The sequence below is a fragment of the Bombus pyrosoma genome, linkage group LG15 (assembly GCF_014825855.1).
Source record: "Bombus pyrosoma isolate SC7728 linkage group LG15, ASM1482585v1, whole genome shotgun sequence".
NCBI classification, from domain to species: Eukaryota; Metazoa; Arthropoda; class Insecta; order Hymenoptera; family Apidae; genus Bombus; species Bombus pyrosoma.
Window position 1 is genome coordinate 8,887,889 of NC_057784.1, and position 20,858 is coordinate 8,908,746.

Sequence of the window (20,858 nt, forward strand, 5' to 3'; positions counted from 1 at the left end):
TGTTAATATAAATTTCAGGAAGTTTTCGTAAATAATTATGTACAAATAAATAAGCAATTTAAAATTTCATTCGGAGATGCGCATTCAAAACAATAAGCATGCGCATTAGAATTACTGTGCACATGCAGTTGTAGTGCACGTCAAATTAGAAAGGTTACAGCAGACAGCATAAATAAAACTATATCTACAAGGAATAAAATTACGATCAAAAACAGTCAATTGTAAATCATTCAAAGTGGCATTGCTTCTTTTTCTATTAAACTAAAATTTCATTACGAAATATGCAAGATATGTATTTTTAAAATATATTTTTATACTTGAATTTAATGCATGGTCAACTGCCGATGTTTAATAAGGTTAATATGTATTTTCTTCACACTTAATAATAGTATATTATAATATTCGTCTCCGTATTAATATGAAAGAAGAATAAAATATGTTTTTCAAAGCGACTATTGATTCTGTTAACCCTACTTCACTTTCCTCATAAAAATGTTCAAAATTCAATTGCTTTAAGAATGAAAATGTATTGTTAGTAGATTTGACAAATATTTGTATTAAACTTTCTTTGCTATTTATATTATATTTCTATATATATATTGAATCTATGTTAAAGTTAATAATTATCCATATTTTATTTTTAATCTTTAAATAATTTTACCATTTCCAGATAAACTTTTACATTTTTAAATATTATAAGTGGTCAAATATTAATTTTTTCTTATTATTATACCTGTTACTTCTTCTACCAATATATTTGGTAAGCATATTTAATCAATTGACGGACTAAAAAAATAAATTATTAGAGAGTTTTAGATTTACATAAATTTATTAAACCTACAAGAGTATGTGGAATGTATTGAGTTACCAATCACAATGTTCAAATTGGAATCATATATAACACCAGTGATTCTCAGTTATGTTGAAAAGTATGTGAAAAATTTTAAACCAGAACAATCTCAGGTATGTATATATGTTTTATATAATAATGAATCTATATTTTCTTCGTATGTGTGTATTATCTTATTTTATATTTCAGGTTTCATTATGGGGTGGTGATGCATCATTTCAAAACCTTGATCTACGACTAGAAGTTTTGGAAGAACAACTAAATCTTCCCTTTGTTTTTGTTAGTGGTCATATACATGAATTACTTATTCATGTTCCTTGGGTAAAAATTACTTCAGAACCAATTGTGATTACCATTAATACAATAGGTAAGTATTGGATAACATGATTGACACTCGTTACAAAACTGAATACATAGAAGTGAAACTTTAATCTTTATTTTAGAATGCATTTTAAAATTAAAAGATGATAATAAAGTGGAGACCAATCCTACCACCTTACAGAGGAGGCAAGAGATACCGCAGTAAGCAACCTATTATTATTACTAAAACCACATATTGTGTTATAATCATTCCTATTTGTTACTATCTAATTTCTAGGGAAGAAGCTCCCCCTGGATACATAAAAAGCATAGTAACAAAAGTTGTAAATAACATAACAATTAATTGTAATAATTTAATTCTAAAATATGTGGAAGAAGATATTGTTCTTAGTGTCAATGTCAGATTTTTAAGCATGCAAACTGTTGATAACAAATGGGAACCAGCATTTACGGGTATATATTCCATATTATGTTTCTAAGAGTTTCTAGCAGTATATTTTAAATACATACACATGTTTCCTTTTAGATGTTAACACATATGAAGTTATGCTTAGGAAAGTTATTACTATTCAAGATTTAACATTATGTTTAGATAAAATGGATGCATCTGGGAAAATAGAAATATATCAGGTATTAACTACTTATTACAATTGACTGAAAATTTTGAGCAATAAGATAAGAATATAAAAATATACTATTTTGTAATTTAGGATCCTGTTCTATATCGATGTTCGGTTATAATACGTTTAATCATAAACTACCATAGTAATACTGCAAGAAAAGCTTCAATTACACGATTAGATCTTCATTGCCAAAAAATGGAATTCAGTATAACAGAACAACAAGTACCAATGTTACTTAGATTAGCTGCCTTGATAATGGCTTTGCAAACAAAGCAATTTCCATCTAGTAAAGAAAAATCGTTAATTTCTGTAGAAGAAAGGGAGGACAGTATACAAGGTTTTGTTTCATTTTACTCCATACAAGATACAGCTATATGATATCATTTCTATATACATACTTTGGTATTTAATATTATAGATGATACAGATCATGTGAGTGGAACTGCTGCAGACAGTACAGGATGGGGTGGATGGGCTTGGAACATGGTGTCATCTTTGTTACCTATTGATTGGGAAAATGACTGGTCCACAGAGCAGCAAATGGCTTATTCTGGACATACCATTCATTTAGGCGTATATGTACAAGATGCGACTTTAACTTTTAAGGTATTTATTTACAATAAAATAAGAGAGGAAAATAAAATATAAGTAAATAATTTTTATTTTTTCTTACGTATATAGACAGTTGAAAATGTTAAAGAACAATTGTTTTATAAATCCCGTAAACTTCGATATAAATCGTTTTTAACATTACGATTAAATGGTGTGGTAGTGGATACATTGCTCCAAGGAATTGCAATGACTAGTTTTCAAATTGGAATGGGTTGCATACGCGTATATCCAAGAGGAAGTTGTAGTTGTGGTCATCTTGAAGTAGTCGATGGGGCACAAGTAATATTTTATACTATAACTTCTAAGTATATTTTATTCAAACTGCAACGAATAATATAATAAACTATCTTGTTTAGCCACCTTTGTATTTAGTAGCTGGCAAGTTTAATACTCGGTACTTAAAAGATTCATTATTTGATGATGAATCAGTGGAGAATAAAGGAAGAAAACGGGAATATAAACAAGGAATATATTATTATCTATGTACAGCTTCAGGTAATAAAACTTTGAATCTATATTCATAATTTTAGATTTTATAATAAATAGTTTTATAAAACATGCGTAGAGGAGCGGTTAATAGAACGATGTCCCGCATTCTCCATGGATTACGTTCATTGTACCGAATTGCCAGATGACATAACACCTGAAAAACTGGCAGAGTTTGGGTCTAATTTTGAATATAGGTAACTGAGTTTTCTCTCTCTCTCTCTCTCTCTCTCTCTCTCTTTCTCCAAATACATTCTTAGAAAAATGTAATATAAATACATATACTTCCTTTTCAGTAATTTCCACGAACGTAGAGTAATGAGATATATTATAGGCGACTTAACTATTAGATTATGTTCGGGTGTTTTTCATCGTATTGAAACAATAAAACAAGCTGCTGCAAATTATGATTACAATCCTTATCTCGTTACAAAACCAGGTATATATTCAATTACAATTATATGAAAAAAAAACTTGTTTAAAAAATTATCATGTATAAATTGCAGATCCACTTGTAGATGAACTCCCCCCAGTTACATTGGAAGAATATGAAGCATTAAGAGAAAATGTATCTATGGTTGAGACAAAATTAATAATAGTTAAAGCCTCACTTCAATTGCAATTGGCGGATCATTCTATTACTGGACTTCCACGACAACGAAAGATAGTTGAAAGTCGAGTAAGTAGTAAGTGGTCTAATATACATAGACATATAATAAATAATTTTTATGTTACTATTATTTATTCCTTTCATATTATTTTGTTAGACGACGCCTTTAACACCTGCTCTTACAGACGATCCTTTCATGAGTATTGAATGTGATGAAGCGATAGTAACTATACTTCAACCTTTATATCCATTTAGGCTTGCAGCTTGTGCATCCAAACAGACTGATCTTCCGACTGAAATGTTTAATCAGTGTCATAAGATTATTACATTGCAGGTAATGGAGAAGTTATTTCAATGTATGCGCGATTATTTTTCTTTTCTTTTTTTTCTCTTTTATTTTATTTATATATAATTATATAATAAAATACGCGTTCAACTAGATAAATGGAACCAGAAGTCAACTTTATTTGACGAAAAATTGCCATACATCAATAATAATGCCCTACTCCATCGAATGCGAAATCAAGAAATTATTGTATCCACAGTATTGGAAAAAAGTTGATTTAATACATGAAATATACGCGGTACATATTGACAGCATTACAATTACTGGAACAAAGGCAAAGCTAATGGCTGCTGTATCTATCTTAACTTCAATTTTTGACGCTGGTGATACAACTAATCCTCTTGTCTGTTCCTCTTTATTCAATGATGCTTGTCAAGAAACGAGTATGTACTATACTACTATATCAATTGATCAATAACTTTTTAAACATTATATTTATATATCACAAACATTTCAGACCCTGTATATCTAGAATTGTTACTGGAAAACGTAAATTGCAAAAAGTTGTCATCTTTGGTTACAATATCAAATGAATTAAATATAAGTTCAGTAAAAATGTTTGCACTCAATGAGTCACAGCAAGCCTTTATATTTTCAGGACCAGAAAGTAATATTTACAGGTTAGTATCCTTTAAATATTCTGGTTATAAGTTAATTGATAATATCTTTTATATTTTAGTGATGTAGAAAACAAATCATTACTAACGGTTGTAATACAGTTTCCGCAAAGTATTGAAAGACAAACGCATCCACCTTTGATTTCGCTTCAAATGGCAGATATCAGGGCTTCACTTGATCCATTACTTTTTAAATGGCTAGAATATCGTGTTACGTATTATAATTTAGGTACCTTATGTACCACTCGACCCGAAGTCCAGCAGTTTGAAGGTGCATCTTCAGATACTGGTACAAAGAAAAAAACATTTCCCAGTTTACACGAAAGTGTACATAGCTCCTCAGACAAAGAAAAACGAAAATCCGCCATAGCCACGGAAAAGTCAAAAACTGTACAAAATGATGAAATCCAAAAAAAACATGATTCTAAATCCGAAAATGAAAGACAGGTACATTGCTTATTATTTCGGTTGATAATGACGAAGTTTCAAGTAACGTCCAATAAACATTAACGTCTTTTTTTATTAATTATTTGCATAATGTTTTTATTAGTTAGAAAGAATTAATCTATGATAGAACTTACAGAATTTGGGAATATTGGCCAGATTAGCAGAAATGTATCCATGGTGGTGTGGTCTTGTGTTAAGTGGATGTGTTGGACATATTGTTATTTACATACCATCAATCACAATGAGTGGTATTGGTGCATATGGTAAATATATATACAAGCTTTATAAAATTAGATATTTGTATATTTTATAATATTAATCTTCATTAATCAATTTAGGTATAGAAGAAGCCAAAGACAAAGCATTAAAAAGCGATAATAAGTTACAGATATTGATCATAAAATTGCCTTCTCTTCTCGTTCATTCATCTAATATAAATTTTGAATTACTCGCACCTTACCTTCAGGAATTACCTGTTAAATTACCGAAATCAATGTGGACGAATAGTAAGTAATAAACAATACATCAAAAAACACTATTTGATTTCACAGTGATGATCACATTCACAGTGATTTATTTCAGAATTGCAAAGTTTCCCATGGACATTAAGCCTTGTTGATTTCCATTGTTACATGTTACAACAACAGACACAAAAAAACTTTATTAAAAAAGTATCAGTAAATGCTACAGTTGCTCTTACAACAAAAATCGTAACATCTCCATCTGGAGGAAATACTTTAGCTGCTTTGGGTGTCTGTGTTCACATTGATAATTCTCCTATTATTGTTTCGATCTCTGAAGAACAGGTATAAAATCATTTTATCCGATACTCGCGAAAGACATAAAATATTGGCATATTGTTATACAGCTGTATAAATTAAATATTTACTTTAGGTAGTTTTCACGAGTAAAATCATTTCGAGTATTTTAAACGCTTTGCAAATTACAACTAGTAATAATAAAAGTGTTATAGCTAGTACTCAAATAAATACCGAAGCACAAGTAGTTCTTCCTATTGTACCACAAACTCCATCTACACCAACACAATTACTATATCCCGAAGATACAACTACAAACTCGACTCTTTCAACTTCAAAAGATGAGAGTACACCAGGTACATTATAAATAAGTGTATATTTAAGTGTACCTTTATATATAATATCGTATATTTTGTAGACTCCGACGAATTAGTTTTGACAGCATGGATTCAATGGACTATAACAAAAATTGCGATTAAATTATACGTCACGGAGAAAGAGACTTTATCTTCACTAAAATTAGTACTTGAATTGGAAGATATTATTACTTCTTTAGACTTGCAACCTATTTATTTTAAGCTAAAAAATAAAGTTACAACAGCCACTATATTTCATTATACAAGGTACACCATTACATGGAAAAATACTTCATGCAATTTTATATAACAAATGCTAAAATCTATGTTTTAATAGACCACTGAATTCACCAACTTGGGATATCGGTGAGTATGTAGGTGCGGTTCTTTGTGGAAGAGAAGACAGTTTAGAAAAAGGTGACGATTCCGGCTTTTTAAGTTTTACCCTCACTAGAGCAAAATCGGGGAATGTTCACACACGATGGGGTACCTATAAACGGCATAAGAGTCAGAAGGTATTTAACATTTAAAAACAAATAATATTTTGATAATATCTGATTTTTCTTTGCAGTTTCAGAAAGACATAATAACAGAAACAACTTTATCTGCTAATAGTTATATTTCCGAAGTAGTTATAAAAATACAAATGGTGGACATAATTTTACCGCTTACCGTAGTTAGTAAATATATGCAATTAATAAAACCTTTTACGGGTCTCTACCAATCTGTTGAAAAAGATATAATGGAAACTTCTGAACAAAATGTAACAACACGCTTAAACAGCATTACTAGTCTTGATAATGAAATGTTACCATTAATATATCTGGACTTTAAAGGACTTAGACTGATGCTACCAGTTTCAAACATAACAAAATTCAAACCCGAACATGATTTATTAATGATTCAATTGGACGGAATTCGTATCACACCCCATGCAGAAAATCCGATTTGCAGAACACCTTTAAGATTAGATATATATCAACTCGCAGCTCAAGCAAATATTTTAAGTATACCAGGTTCTGCTGTAGAAGATCGACAATATCAGATTAATATAAAAAGTGTATGTGCCCATACAACTACTTGGAAGAATTATCAAATGACTATAAATAAGAAAATGTCCCAATCATATTTATATACCATGAACGAAAATCCTGCGTTGGAATGGAATAAACTTGGACATGGAAGTAGTTTAGAGCGGCAGTTCTCTACACTTCCGCTGTTATCGAAATTCGATTTGTGCTTAATCATTGCACCGCCGGTTCTATTTAAACCAGATATTACAGTATGTGGAAGTGCAATTGAAGTAAATTGTATCACAGATATTGAAGTAACAATAAATTTAGATCAGATTCAGTTGATTTCAATCTTAAATAATGAATTACAAAATTTATTATTGAGAGATTTCGAACGACATAAAAGTGCAAATACATATATCAGTACATCACAGAAACCTCTTTCGACTGTAGGGAGTATTAAACAAATTACTTGGATAAAACAATCTTCTGATGACATAGACGTTGATGTCACCAAGGATAGCGGTATAGACTTTGAAACATCTAGCATAAATTCCACAATCGTTGGCAAACCAATATCTGCAGATACTTCAATACTTTTACCATTTGAATTTCTGGTGAACTGTGGAAAAATAACATTCGTGCTGTATGATATTCATCAAGCAGTCACAGAGTATGAAGTAGACATAAATGAAGTTGAAGAGGATGAGTGTGAAAGTCAGAAACAACCGCTTTTTTACATAATGGTCAATCAGCCGAATATTTATTTTTCACAACAGCATCCATCGCAAAAGGTGCAAGTATCTTGTTTCGATGTAACAATGGCACTTGGGGACAAGGACAAACAAGAATTAATTTCAATACCAACTGAAAAAGATTTTAAAGTTTTTATGATTGAAACAAAAAATGGAGATTTACATCCAGATACAGGCATTCCCCCATCTTTTATAACAATAAAATACGAAAAAACTATAGGGAAGAATCCACAATTTTTTATAGATGTAGGTAGACCTACAAAAATTTATTTCTCTTTATCGAGGCTAAATCAGATATATATTATAAAAAGTAAAATATTGTCATGCTTTATAAAAGAGTATGAAACAATACCAGAACAACATGACGATGTGAAAATATCTCCAACAATGAAATTGAAAAAATTAAATTGGCCTGATATGAATATATGTACAAAACAAGTTGTAGTATCCCTTAAAACCGATTCTGGCGCCGAAATAATAACTAGTTTAGCTTCGTTATCCGGAAATATTTCATCTCTTCTTAGACCTGATAGAATATATTCTAACACATCTGTAGACTCCTTTATCATATCTGCAATTCTTAATGGAAACATAAAAGTACTCTTGAATCCATGGTGCTGTAATATTACAGTGTGTTTGCTTTGGGAGACTTGGTTAAATGTCGATTCTATTCCTCAAATACAAATACAAGCAGACAGTGATAGTCTCCATTTAGATTTTGGACCAGAACAAATAAAAATTATAAAAAATGTTATCGATGATCTCCAACTACTATTAAATGAATTGACAAGGTCATCTTCGACATGTAGAGGTAATGAGAAACAAATTGTTCTATCAACTGAACAACATTATAAGGATGATCTCAAAGCAGGTGCATTCCAATTTGTGAATGGAAATGCAGATGAATTACCATTCCCATATCAAGTAAGTTTTATATCATTTGCTTCTTCAGTAAAATCTTTAAAGGGATATTTAATATTTTGACCTATTATTTAACTCACCAGGTTATTTTCTTCACTTATCCCCAACAATCAATGGCTTGGAGGTATCCTCAACCAAGAACATTAACTAAAATACATATATCTCCAGTTCCATTTGAAGTAAGCAGAACAAAACATTTTTTTTTTTTCACAAGAGTAATATTTTGAGTATAAGAGTAAACAGACAGGATTTAGTTTAATCTTTAAACAATTTTTTTATATTTTTAGACATTAGATTCTGATAGTGGGTACGTCGATAAAGTACTGTGTGCTCTTGAATATTGGAGCGACTGTCACATGTCCTATCAGCGATATGCCGACTTCTATCTATCAGAAACAGATTCCTATCGTTTAGAGCTTCCTGAAAAAGCACCAGCAAGGGCAGTGGCTTGTATATGGCGCGTAGTTCTACTATCAAACAATAATCGACCTTTTTCCAAAACCATAATCTCGGCCCGGATTCTTGCAGCTTGTTTACGTATCGATTCATATTTCAATTCTTCAATTATACCTAACATACAAGCTGCACTTAATATTGGCACTATTCATGTATCCATGTACAATCACGTTAGTACAATTACGTATAACAATTTACAACCACCTTTGAAGAATTATACTTTAAAAGGTACAGTGCCCGAAACGCAATGTTTTATGACCTTTGAACATAAAGGAGCTATACTCGTACTTAATAGATGGATTGACGGCTCAGTGCTCATTGATATTAGCGGAATATTTGGAGTACATATACTAGATTATAGTCATTTAACCATGCAAGAAATACTAGATCCTCTAGAAGCAAGATTGCAATTATCGCTATCTGACAAAACGGATGTATCCTTCACATGCAGTCCATTTGCGTTAAAGTTGAGTCCAACGATAGCTCATACACTTGTGGTTTCGATGCATTTATGGTATGCATCCTTAGAAGAAGAAAATAAAACCACTATTCTATTCACACGCTATGTAATAGCTAACGATAGCAATGTGCCTATCCTCTTTGGTCAAAGTGGTACAGGAGACAACATATTATTGGAAAGTAGGCAATGTATCTTTTACTCATGGAGAAATATTGGCAACAAAATTTTACGAATAGCAATAGAAGAAAATATTTGGTTATGGAGCAAATCATTTTCTGTTGGTGTAGATGGAATTCAAGCCGTCGAATTCAATAATTCTGTTACAAAAGCGTCAGCATTCGTAAGCGTTACGTCACTTTCAGCTACACAAAAGCTTATAACATTTTCTGGTCAACTTGTAATTTCAAATCAGTTAATAGACAATTTCGAAATGAGATTAGTCAAGTACGAAGCTGATGTAGGATCAAAGGTGACTGTATTAAAAGATATTTATTCCGTTTCTGGTAAAACTCGACCACCGTCAGTTATACTCGATGGTAACAAGAAAATGGCAATACGTCTACGATTTACCAATGTTCCAAATTTATCTTGGACAGGAGATATTCCCCTTCAACCAAATGCCAAGTGGGGGCAACCATGGCTTGTTAAAGTTCCATTACAAGAACGTGGCCAATTTTTAAGCATTTGGGTGCGGATAATAACGCAAATAATTCAAGATAAGACCAAGGTACTAGCTGTACTTAGCCCACTTTACATGATTCGTTCGCATTTACCAGTGCCAGCTAGGGTACAAATGGATACGCCTTCGTTGAAAATATCTTTATGCACAATGGTAAATGGTCGGGGTGAAAGACAGCAACTATACTGTCCTGGAACGTTTGAACATTTCCACCAACTAACATTTCAACTAGAAACCGGAGTTTCTACATCTAATCCGTATGTGCCATTATCGTACAGTTCTGTAGATCAAAGGAAATTCTTTAGAAGACCGGAAGTCGAAGATATCGATAGCATCTTGCAAGATCTTGAGAATCAGGAAGATAAAACGGAATGGCCCTTCCAAGGAGATGAGTTTGAGGAATGGATATCCGCTGAACAACCACAAACACATGTACAAGTGAAATACCAAGATGCTGGATTAGTTTCGAGTACTTTATTATTAGAATTGCAGCCTTGGTGTTTTATGTTAAATTCCATGGGCTGTCATTTATCTCTTGTATCAGAGGACATCGAACTTTGCCAGATTCCTCACTATGGAATCGTAACACCACCAAAATTGGAAGGCACATTTCACTTGTGCGTCGGTATCGGTGATACGTTCTACACATCCCAAGCATTACAGCTAGATCGACCTGATTGGAGTCAAAGTTTCTATATGCCTCGAATTGGTGGACTCATCCCTGCCACAGGAAACATTAAATCATGTGTTGACTGTGGTTCAAGTGTCTCACTCATGAGCATTAATTCAAGTATGCACGAAGATATGCGTCTTGTACGTATAATGAGTAGCCACGTTATTAGTAATTTAACATCTCAAGAGTTATGCATAGCAACATTGGCGGTACACGAAGATGCAACCAGACTTGAATTGCCCAATGATCTTACTCCTTATAGCCTTAATATTTCACCATCCGAAGATCAAAAACAAGGTATTCCGATTACGCAATGGTATACATTATACATGGAAGACATTGTAGAACCTCTTGTACTATATATATCTTTGAGCGTAGGGCACAAATGGTCTTGTCCAATTCGAGTTGACCAGGGTATGAGTCGTAAATGCGTTGCTATACCAAATGGCTCTAGCACTATGCCGATAGTCATTACAATACAGGAAGATAGGGGTACAATGTACATAATGATTCATATGGATTATCATCCTCAATTATTGATTGAGAACACCTGTGCTTTTAAAGTTCTATTGGGTCAAGCTAATGAAACAGCAGAAGGGATAATACCAGATGCATTGCATTTTACATGGATTTGTGAAATAGAAAGCAATGCAACAAGTCATTATTCCATTCCATCTATAAGTAACAGACTGCCTGATGCACCAGTTACTAATGTATCGAATATACTTCTGTTTTCTGCTGTAACAAACAATTATAATGACCAGGCTATCAGAAATAAAGAATTGCGATGGTCAAGAGGTATAAATTTATCCGCCATATCAAGTGCACCAGTGGATCAGTATGTACGACTACCATCTTATGGAGATGTAAAGTTAATCATGCAGAATCGTTGTTACACTACCTATATTAATATTGTTCCAATATCTCAAGTGGAAGTGTCTGCAAGGGACATCAGAAGTCGGCTTTTACGAAAAGAAAGCGAAATGAAAGATATGGTGACGATGCATGATAAATTTACTTCTGATCCAGATGATCAGCCAGTCATAAATGTACAAAGTTCTGAGAGCTCGACTTCGGTAACAACCTTTTTCTCGGCACAAGACGAAACTATAGCTACAGAAACTAAAACTTCTTCACAGCTAAATTTAAGACAGTTAATAACTGATATAGAAAATGTAAAAGCTAGCGTAAATGATGATACAAAGGATACTGAGGAGAATAATCCTAAAGAAGGGTCTGTGACCATTTGTCTCCGAGGAGTTACCATTATCATCATGCATGATATGAATGAAAATGCTCAAAAGATTGAAGTGGCCAGCTTGTCTATGACCGATGTTATAGTCGCTATTAATGCAAGATCTAAAATTGTAAATTTACGTGCTTTCATAGGAGATCTACAATTAGATAATCAGCTATTTGATCAAGGGGGTTTCGATTTTCCAGTAGTACTAATCAGTCAAAGTCCGCTTATGATGAAAGAAACAACATTTTATACAAGCAGTTGTTTAATGAATAAGATAGAACAGATAAGAGAAAATTCGTTGATTGCGATTGATTATATATTAGAAAATCAAGGGCAATTAAAAGGTATTTAATATTTTTAAATGTGTTTAATAAACTCTTTTTTGTTCTACAAATATTAATTTTTTCTTAATAATGTTTTCAGCATCAAAAGATCTTCATATAAAAATTGCACCAATCAGTGCTTACATTGAAGATACATACATAACACAATTATTAAATTATGCAACTTCGATGGCACCACCTCGATTTTTGCTACCAGATGACATGAAAAAGACAAGAACACTAGTTTCAACTATTGGAGTATACATTCCTGATTACATAATGGTTTATGCTAGAATATTAAGCGCCCCATTAAGATTACAAAATTTAAAGATAGATCCGGTATCTATCTTATTAAGTGTTCATACCTCTGTACGTTTATACGTGGCTTTAGACCATTCTCCTTTATATTTTGGTACTTTTGAAAAGAAAAATATTTTAACTACACCTTATAGACTTGGCAATGCTCTCACAATGCATTACTTATCTGGTGCTATATTCGGAGCAGGTATGTGAGCAATATTATTCAAATTTCTTAATATTATATTACTTTTTAATTTATATTATACTACATTAAAATATTTGTGCCTTAGGTTGGGTAGTAGGATCATTAGAAATATTAGGTTCTCCTGGCAGCTTAGCACAAGCTCTTGGTTCAGGACTTAGAGATTTTATTTCTCTTCCATTCCAAGGTCTGTTGCAAGGACCATGGGGTTTTATCGTTGGAATAACGCATGGTTCTGCCAGTTTGATGAGACATGTTACAGCAGGTATTAATGAATACAAACATCTATCATAACTACAAAATTTACTTATAATCTTATATTACACAGGTACGTTAAACTCTGTAACGAAACTAGCATCTAGCGTAGCACGAAATTTGGATCGTTTAACACTCGATGAGGAACATCTTCAGCGGCAAGAAGAATCTAGAAGAATGCGACCTCAAGGAATGGCACAAGGACTATACCAAGGCTTGACAGGACTTGGAATGAGTCTTCTTGGTATATATATAGCTATATTTCTTTTTGATTCAGTACTTCATGTTGTTTAATTTCTTATTTAATTTTTAGCCGCAGTTGCGGGTTTGGCACATCATCCTTTGCAACAAGTTTGGTCAGGAGAAATAACAACCAAAAGTATCGTGACTGGCGTTGGACTTGGACTAGTTGGAGTAGTTACGAAACCTTTAAGTGGGGCTGCAGAACTAGTTGCATTGACAGGACAAGGATTACTTCAAGGAGCTGGCTGGAATTCTTTGCCTTCGGTGAATAATTTCACGGAATTTATTTCAGACGTTATTAATGAAATTAATTGATAATAAATACATCTTTACAGCCTCGACAACGACCAGTAGTCCAATACACGTCCGGAAATAATAATGCAATTATTAGATATGCCTGGTGGTTGTTACCCTTACTTGAAAATAATCACGGGAATATCCTGCATGTTACTAATGCAGATTACGTAATTCAACAAGGCAGTAGTCGTGCTATAACGTTAGTTCTAACACGGCATGCGTTATTATTAGTTAATACAACTGAAGATAACGTAGAACGGATATATTTATTGAAAGATCTAACGAGTGCTGATCATCATTTGGAATCAACAATATGTTTGTATTGCTCTCCTGAGACAACGCAAACTAATAGATCTATATCTCCAGCGCCATACGAGGTATGATAGGTATATATATATTTTTCTATTACATAATTAGGTATAACATTTATATTTAAAATTTTTCTTATAGATGGATCGAGAAATGCGAGCACGAGTGGCGGAATATGTACGAACCAGTAGTACTGGTTTAGCTAGCGTTTCTACAAATAGCGATGTACAGTCCGATATTTTTGAGAATACCACTCCCAATTCTGATCGTACACTTACATTTTACGTTTCTCCGGACTCACGTAACTATCTATTATCATTGTTTAACATTGCTAAACGACAGAGTCAAGGTAGCGGATTTACAGTGTTATAATGAATAAATAGAGTATTTTAGAGTATTTTCTTTACTCAGAAGTAGAAACAGTGATTGACGCTTATAAAACATGAAAAGTGATAAAATAGTATTACGCCTTCGATTTAGAAATTTTTTGAAAAATGTATGTCCGAAACAAATCCGAATTATGCGATATCTATATGTACATATCTCTGGTAACATTTTTAATCTTATTCTAGATAATGGACTTAAATTCATGAATTTTATTTCATAAAAATATCCTATAATGTGTTGCACAGAAAAAGAATATGCACAAGAAATATTCTTACATAAGAAATGCTTTTTCAATTTTTATATGAAAATTTGTATCATGAAAAATTCTCCACAGACTTTGTTTATTAAATAACGTATATAATGTACATACCGTACGTAAAAAAATCATGAAAGTATGTGTGCAAATTTAAGTATGGTGAATACATTTTCATTAATATACAGATTAATCCAGCTAAATGAGATCATCTAAATATCTGCCTTATTTATTGTGGTGTAAAAAGCTTCTTAGAACAAAGTATTTTAAGTATCACACGCAACAGTGGAAATAGGTTTTTTTATAATCATTTTTTTTTTTTTAATGGAATTTCAAGAGCATCAGTATCTTTTTCAATAAAATCATATATATATTTATTTGTCGATATCCTTGTAGAGCGTGAAAAAACAAATTTAACGACCTTAAGAACCATATATAAACAAACATATATACATACAAAATTTGAAGCCCTATCCAAATTTTTGTATGTCCGTACTTATGTTTAATCGAGAAAACTTTAAAAATCCAAATTTTTGCTTCCTAAATAAAATTTTTTAACTTTCGAGAATTCAAATGAAAGTTTAGGGCGTAAGGAATTAATTCAGATTAGTTTTATGTAAATATTCTCCCTGGTTTAAACAAGTTTAAAAAATCTATCAATCGGTGGACAATGAAACATCTAGCGATAAAATTATGAAACTAATCTCTATCACGAAATTAAAAAAATAAAATTTTTCCATCTATAAGATGAATTTTTGAACTGTTCAAAAATTGAATCAAAGCTTTAATTCTCGAAAATTTTATCTGTATAATATTATTCTGATTTCCTACGTAATTACATGTAATTAATAACTGTTAAAATTGGTACAAACTGACAGTGCTGTAGTTTGAACATAATAACGCCATCTATCAGTTAAAGATTTTACTTATTAGTACCACCAGAGAGGACTATATTCAAAATATGGCATTTTGTATTAATTGCATGTAATTCATTAATTATGTAGGAAAGCGGAATAATATTGTACAAAGAAGGTTTCGAACTGAAGTTTACAGGATGCAATAAGCTATTTTATATCTTATATATTTATTAAAAGTAATCATTATATATTATTTACATGTTATATTAATTGTGCACAATATATTCCAACAAGTTAATTTATTTCAATAAAATGCATTACGTTAATAATAATAAGTCTATTACACAATTCATTCATAAATCCGTTCTATTTCATTATTTTTATAAGGCATGCTACAGAATGTACATTGGTTATTTTCAATCGATATTAAGACATTTCTACATAGAACATGCTTACATGGAAGCTGATAAAAAATGCCATTAGGGCAACAGGAACACATAATTAATTTCGAATTTGTCTCATTCTTTTTTGGAATGTTATTAAAACGTTTTAAATTAGGTACTGCTATATTAATATCAAAATCTGTTTCATTACCAGCAGTTAGATCTGCTATATCAATACAATTATTTTTTTGTTCCCCTTCTGTGCTTTTAGACAGAGGTATAGTTGAGGTATAAGAATTGGCAGTCACTCTTTTCTTTGCTGGTTTGGTTAAAGCAGAAACAGTTCGTTTCTGGGACATTATAACAACTGGCAATTTATGACAAAGTTTTTTCTCTGCTTTTACAGAACTTACTATAGAACAATGAAACTTTGGCTTAATATTGCTTGGAGCTTGAATTATATTTCTTTTTAACAAATAATTAGGAACTTCTGTTACCGTTTTATCTGTTACATTCCCATCAGAGGGCAATGCACGACCTAACACTCTCGGTAATTTTTTTATTTCTTCATTATTGCAATTTTCAAGCAAAAATCTGTCTATCCTTATTTTTAAAGCACTTGCTATAACAGGTTTACGATTTTCACTAAATGGTAAACCAGTAAAAGGATCAGTTAATCTTCTTCCCCATATTGCTTCAGTTTCCTCGTGTTTCAGTAATGTAGTTTGGTCAATTATTTTTCCGCTTGGTAAGAGAATTGGCTGTGTCATGATTTCGTAAGTAATGGCATCTAAAAAACTTTCTGGAACTTGTAGATTTGTTTCCAATATTTCCCTGAAACAAGTACAATAGATATATAAAGTTAATAAATAACATACTTTATATATACTAACAAATAATTTCACATTTACTTATTATCTGTATTAGTAACAGGTGTTTTATATTCAGCATTTTCAGACCTTCCCATAGATTCAGCTAAGCAAGATTGTTTGAACCATAAAGTAGAAATACTGGCTACAGTATCTTTACCACAACGTGGTGACACTGTTCCCCATACTTCTATCTTACCTAATGCAGGTACTGAATTCTTTGTTTTACATATACAAATTCTTAAACTATTTATGCACGTTGTTAAGTATTGCAGGGAGGATTTTGTAAAACATTTCAAAAAATTTGCTGGTGCTGGAATTGATTCATGTTTACTTGGACAAAACAATAATCCAGTGTGTGTGGTGTCTAAAAATCCAGTGCCTAGTAAACTGTATGGTACACTGGCATCGTTACTAGTCTTAGCATATAATTGAAAGCCTGATGACTTTTGAGAGCCAACTTGTGGCCAAATTAAAATGTGATTAATACATATGTTACATATAAAAGTAACGTCGATATTTATAGGAGGCTTGATACAAGCATATGCTAAAAATCCTTTATCAGTACCAGTTATTAAATTGGTAACTTCATATCCTTCTGTGCTAACAGTACTGCATTGAATTTCTGGTCTTAAACGAGGATCACAGAAGTTGAAAAGCATTCTTATACTTTAAAAATACATATAACAACATGCTTTAAAGATTTTCTATTAACACAAGACAAATTTCATTTCTGTTTCGAAAACAGCGTAACCTCTACTGTTGTCACAATGTACTTTATGGTTAGGTTAGCCTGTTAGTACCGAAGGTTTGTCTGTAAGTATCGAAGGGTGGTCTGTAAGTATCGAAGTTTAGTCTCTAACCTCTAAGTGAGTGTAAGAGCACGTGAACAAGATATAGTAAACTTTCTAACGGGAAATCGTTATTATTATTGTAAAAAATGGAGCAAATAATAATAAAACAGGAAATTGACGATAGTGTGAGAGAAACAGAGACTGGTGATAATACAGAAATTAAATACGAAGAAAAATTAAAATACACAAGCCTTATAGCCAAACCCATGGCCCCAAAAAAATTAACCAAAAAAATTTATAAGTGTATTAAAAAAGGTATTTTTATAAAACAGTTGAATAGTAAAACATTTTTGTGAAGCATGTATATTTATGATTTGTAATATAACTATTTCAGCTGCAAAGCATAAATCTTATCTTCGAAATGGTTTGAAGGATGTTCAGAAGCATCTTCGCAAAGGAGAACAAGGGTAAGAAATAAATTTTTATTTATAACTGTAATTAGATTTTCTGATAATTTTAATAATCAAAAGACTGTTTATTTGAAAGTATTTGTGTATTTTTATTAGATTGGTAGTCTTTGCTGGAGATGTATTTCCAATAGAAATCATGTGTCACTTACCAATTGTATGCGAAGACAAAAATATTCCATACTGCTACACACCTTCGAGACAGGACATTGGTGCTGCTATGGGTGTGAAAAGAGGCAGTCTTATGGTACTTATTAAAGAACACGAAGAATATAAAGAACTTTATGATGAAATTAAAACTGCGATGATAACATTATCAACACCGCTATAGATATATATCTAACCATTTGTATTTTAATCACTTTGTAAATAGAATAGATCCATGTATCCTTAAGAGAGAGAACAGTATTGCATCAGGGACTGCAATTTTTTATACAAATACCTTTCATTATTATGATATAACCTATTTGTTATATAGATGGCAAGTTTTTTAACACAAATCACTATAGAATAAAAGGATCTAAAAAAGAAATAGAAATAAAACTTTTTTAATTTAATGTAACATTTTTTAATTTGGAGACTAGACGTTACATTTTTGTCCTTCAATAAAAAGGGTATATAATTGTTTGAAATATAGTTCTAAAAAATCCCAATTTTAGTTAAAAATTAAATTTATTTATCGCCTGTGCATTTTTGAAAATAGAATATTAAAATTTAGCTTAAGATAAAAATCATATTTCTCGAAGCGGTATGGATATATATGTATATACAGCTTTGCTTTTATCTTAGACGAGTAAAATTAAATCTGCCATAGATGTCATTATTTCGATTAATGCTCATCAAGATATCCGAAAATCAATATGGATTGTCAACTGAGGCCTTCGAACAATCGCTTTACTTCTTTCGTTCGTCGATCTGTGATCCTCAAAATATCATTTAACATAATATTTAAAGGTAATTACAAAACTTGATGTTTGTCAAAGTTCGATAGCACTATCCACTTGCCGTCCATCATATATTTGTTAAATCCTGACATGTTCAAATATTGAAAGTGTTTAAATTTGAAAATATGTTTATGAATATGAAGATTGAAAATAACTCATTAATCGTAAGATATAATCAAAGCAATAGAAAAGTTAAGTATACGAAATAGTTACAAATTTGAAACGTAAATCGTGCTGGGGCGAATTGATTTCAATATAGAAATATTAATAATTAGTCATAAGATTTGACTTGTATGTTTTGAAAAAATTTATACGTTTGATGTTCAAAATTACTTTATGATTTCTTAATCGATATCTAAGCTTAAATTCTTAATTCGACCAAATACTGACGATTCCGACGAATCGATTACAGTAATGCTTTGTTAATTGGCCTGATACATTTATTTTAACTATGTACTATATAGAGACACTCCACGGTGTCATTTCTAAGAACTGGTGGGGATAGCTGTAGCCAGTTAACCAGACACTACTGTAAGATTCAAAACAGAGGTCGCAATCACAATAATCTTCCTCGGCGTAGGATCGAAGGCTTTGCGAGCGTGGTAAGTTGAAAATTAAAAATAAGAAAAACGAAACGAATATGTAAATACTTTGAGAAATTGAGAAATTTTTACTTTGAAGAAAATGACAGTAGAAAATAATCCTTGTTCATCAACGTAAATTAAGTTTACGTTAAACTGCACATTTACAATTGTCACATTTAGAGTTTTAAATGCCCGCAAATGCCTTGTACGCATGAAAAAACATTTAATAGAAATTTAAGGAGAATTCTGGCTAAAATGCATTTGAAAATTATAATTTCCTGATCCCCTATCGCTCTACATGTAACTGTATTCCTTATTCCTACGATTACTGATTTCAGTACAAAATATACACTTAGGAGCGACGAAGGATAACATTGACATTAAAATTGACATAGCGTACAAATGGGACGCTATTCTCACCCTCGCCTCGCCGGAACAGATATATTCTCTTTGCGTGTACATTGTTTCCGTTAATTTCTCTCAGATCAGGCAGTTATACATTTTGTAACTGTATATATGTTTAATTTTACTTCTTTCTCAACTTCTTTCAAATATGTAGATTGAAATTGTTTAATTCGAATAACCAGTCAAAGAACCCTCATTGTCACGCGTGGTTACATAAATGTTCATTTAGATACAGTACTGTCTTGTTAATTGGCAGGAATTCTGCCTTATTAACTGATCATTACTATCCCCACCATTCCTTGGAAGTTTCTTCTAGGAGCGGAATTCTAATTTTTTAATAAACGGCCAGTTAACAAGATAGTACCGTATATGATATACGTACATACATAATGTAAAATTACAATTCTCCGTCTATATTTTGTTTCTTCCCCTTTTGTTCCTTCCCATTCGCTCACTCATTCGAACATACTTTCATTGCACGATGATGTATGAAAAAATCGATTGAACGATGATCACGGCAAAGGATGATCTAACAAGTATTAAATTATTTGTGATATCAATCGCTAATAATACAAGTTGCTTCATATCTAAACGAGGATTTATATACGTGATTGATGACCCACTTTGACGATATATAATTACGTTTCTTCGGCGTACGAGAATCAATTTGTGCCTTACAAAGTACAAGTCGCTAAGAAAATATATAATATACGCGAGAATTCACCCTTACACAGAGATACATTCTAACGGACCATCGCTC

At 31.7% G+C, this 20,858-nt stretch overlaps 3 protein-coding genes across 7 annotated transcripts; 2 read left to right on the forward strand and 1 right to left on the reverse strand.

Annotated features, from left to right (window-relative positions):
* Window positions 1-34: 34 nt before the first annotated feature.
* Window positions 35-14,988, forward strand: LOC122575644 (vacuolar protein sorting-associated protein 13B). Of its 5 annotated transcripts, none has more exons than XM_043744922.1 (33): window positions 35-356; window positions 671-963; window positions 1,040-1,217; window positions 1,294-1,372; window positions 1,449-1,624; window positions 1,698-1,801; window positions 1,882-2,131; window positions 2,213-2,400; window positions 2,476-2,685; window positions 2,763-2,901; window positions 2,972-3,089; window positions 3,189-3,331; window positions 3,399-3,571; window positions 3,660-3,836; window positions 3,943-4,231; window positions 4,306-4,468; window positions 4,528-4,912; window positions 5,040-5,175; window positions 5,251-5,418; window positions 5,495-5,718; window positions 5,807-6,026; window positions 6,089-6,293; window positions 6,364-6,541; window positions 6,598-8,718; window positions 8,799-8,894; window positions 9,003-12,570; window positions 12,650-13,054; window positions 13,140-13,316; window positions 13,380-13,550; window positions 13,620-13,813; window positions 13,885-14,223; window positions 14,297-14,456; window positions 14,728-14,988. In XM_043744922.1, exons 2-33 carry the CDS (start codon window positions 877-879, stop codon window positions 14,760-14,762), a joined length of 11,256 nt encoding a protein of 3,751 aa, XP_043600857.1. In that variant the 5' UTR covers window positions 35-356; window positions 671-876; the 3' UTR covers window positions 14,763-14,988. The 5 variants fall into 5 exon arrangements, 4 of the variants coding, with proteins under 4 accessions (XP_043600857.1, XP_043600854.1, XP_043600856.1 ...); XR_006319493.1 differs by having other exon boundaries at window positions 36-356; window positions 14,297-14,651; XM_043744919.1 differs by having other exon boundaries at window positions 36-356; window positions 671-760; window positions 807-963; window positions 14,297-14,988.
* A 948-nt stretch (window positions 14,989-15,936) lies between these two features.
* LOC122575650 (RING finger protein 37) lies at window positions 15,937-17,568 on the reverse strand. The gene is made up of 2 exons (XM_043744939.1): window positions 16,947-17,568; window positions 15,937-16,869 (listed from the first exon to the last, which is right to left on the reverse strand). Exons 1-2 carry the CDS (start codon window positions 17,564-17,566, stop codon window positions 16,002-16,004), a joined length of 1,488 nt encoding a protein of 495 aa, XP_043600874.1. The 5' UTR covers window positions 17,567-17,568; the 3' UTR covers window positions 15,937-16,001.
* A 116-nt stretch (window positions 17,569-17,684) lies between these two features.
* Window positions 17,685-18,573, forward strand: LOC122575657 (H/ACA ribonucleoprotein complex subunit 2-like protein). Its single transcript, XM_043744952.1, has 3 exons — window positions 17,685-18,013; window positions 18,093-18,165; window positions 18,265-18,573. Exons 1-3 carry the CDS (start codon window positions 17,845-17,847, stop codon window positions 18,494-18,496), a joined length of 474 nt encoding a protein of 157 aa, XP_043600887.1. The 5' UTR covers window positions 17,685-17,844; the 3' UTR covers window positions 18,497-18,573.
* The last annotated feature ends 2,285 nt before the right edge of the window (window positions 18,574-20,858 follow it).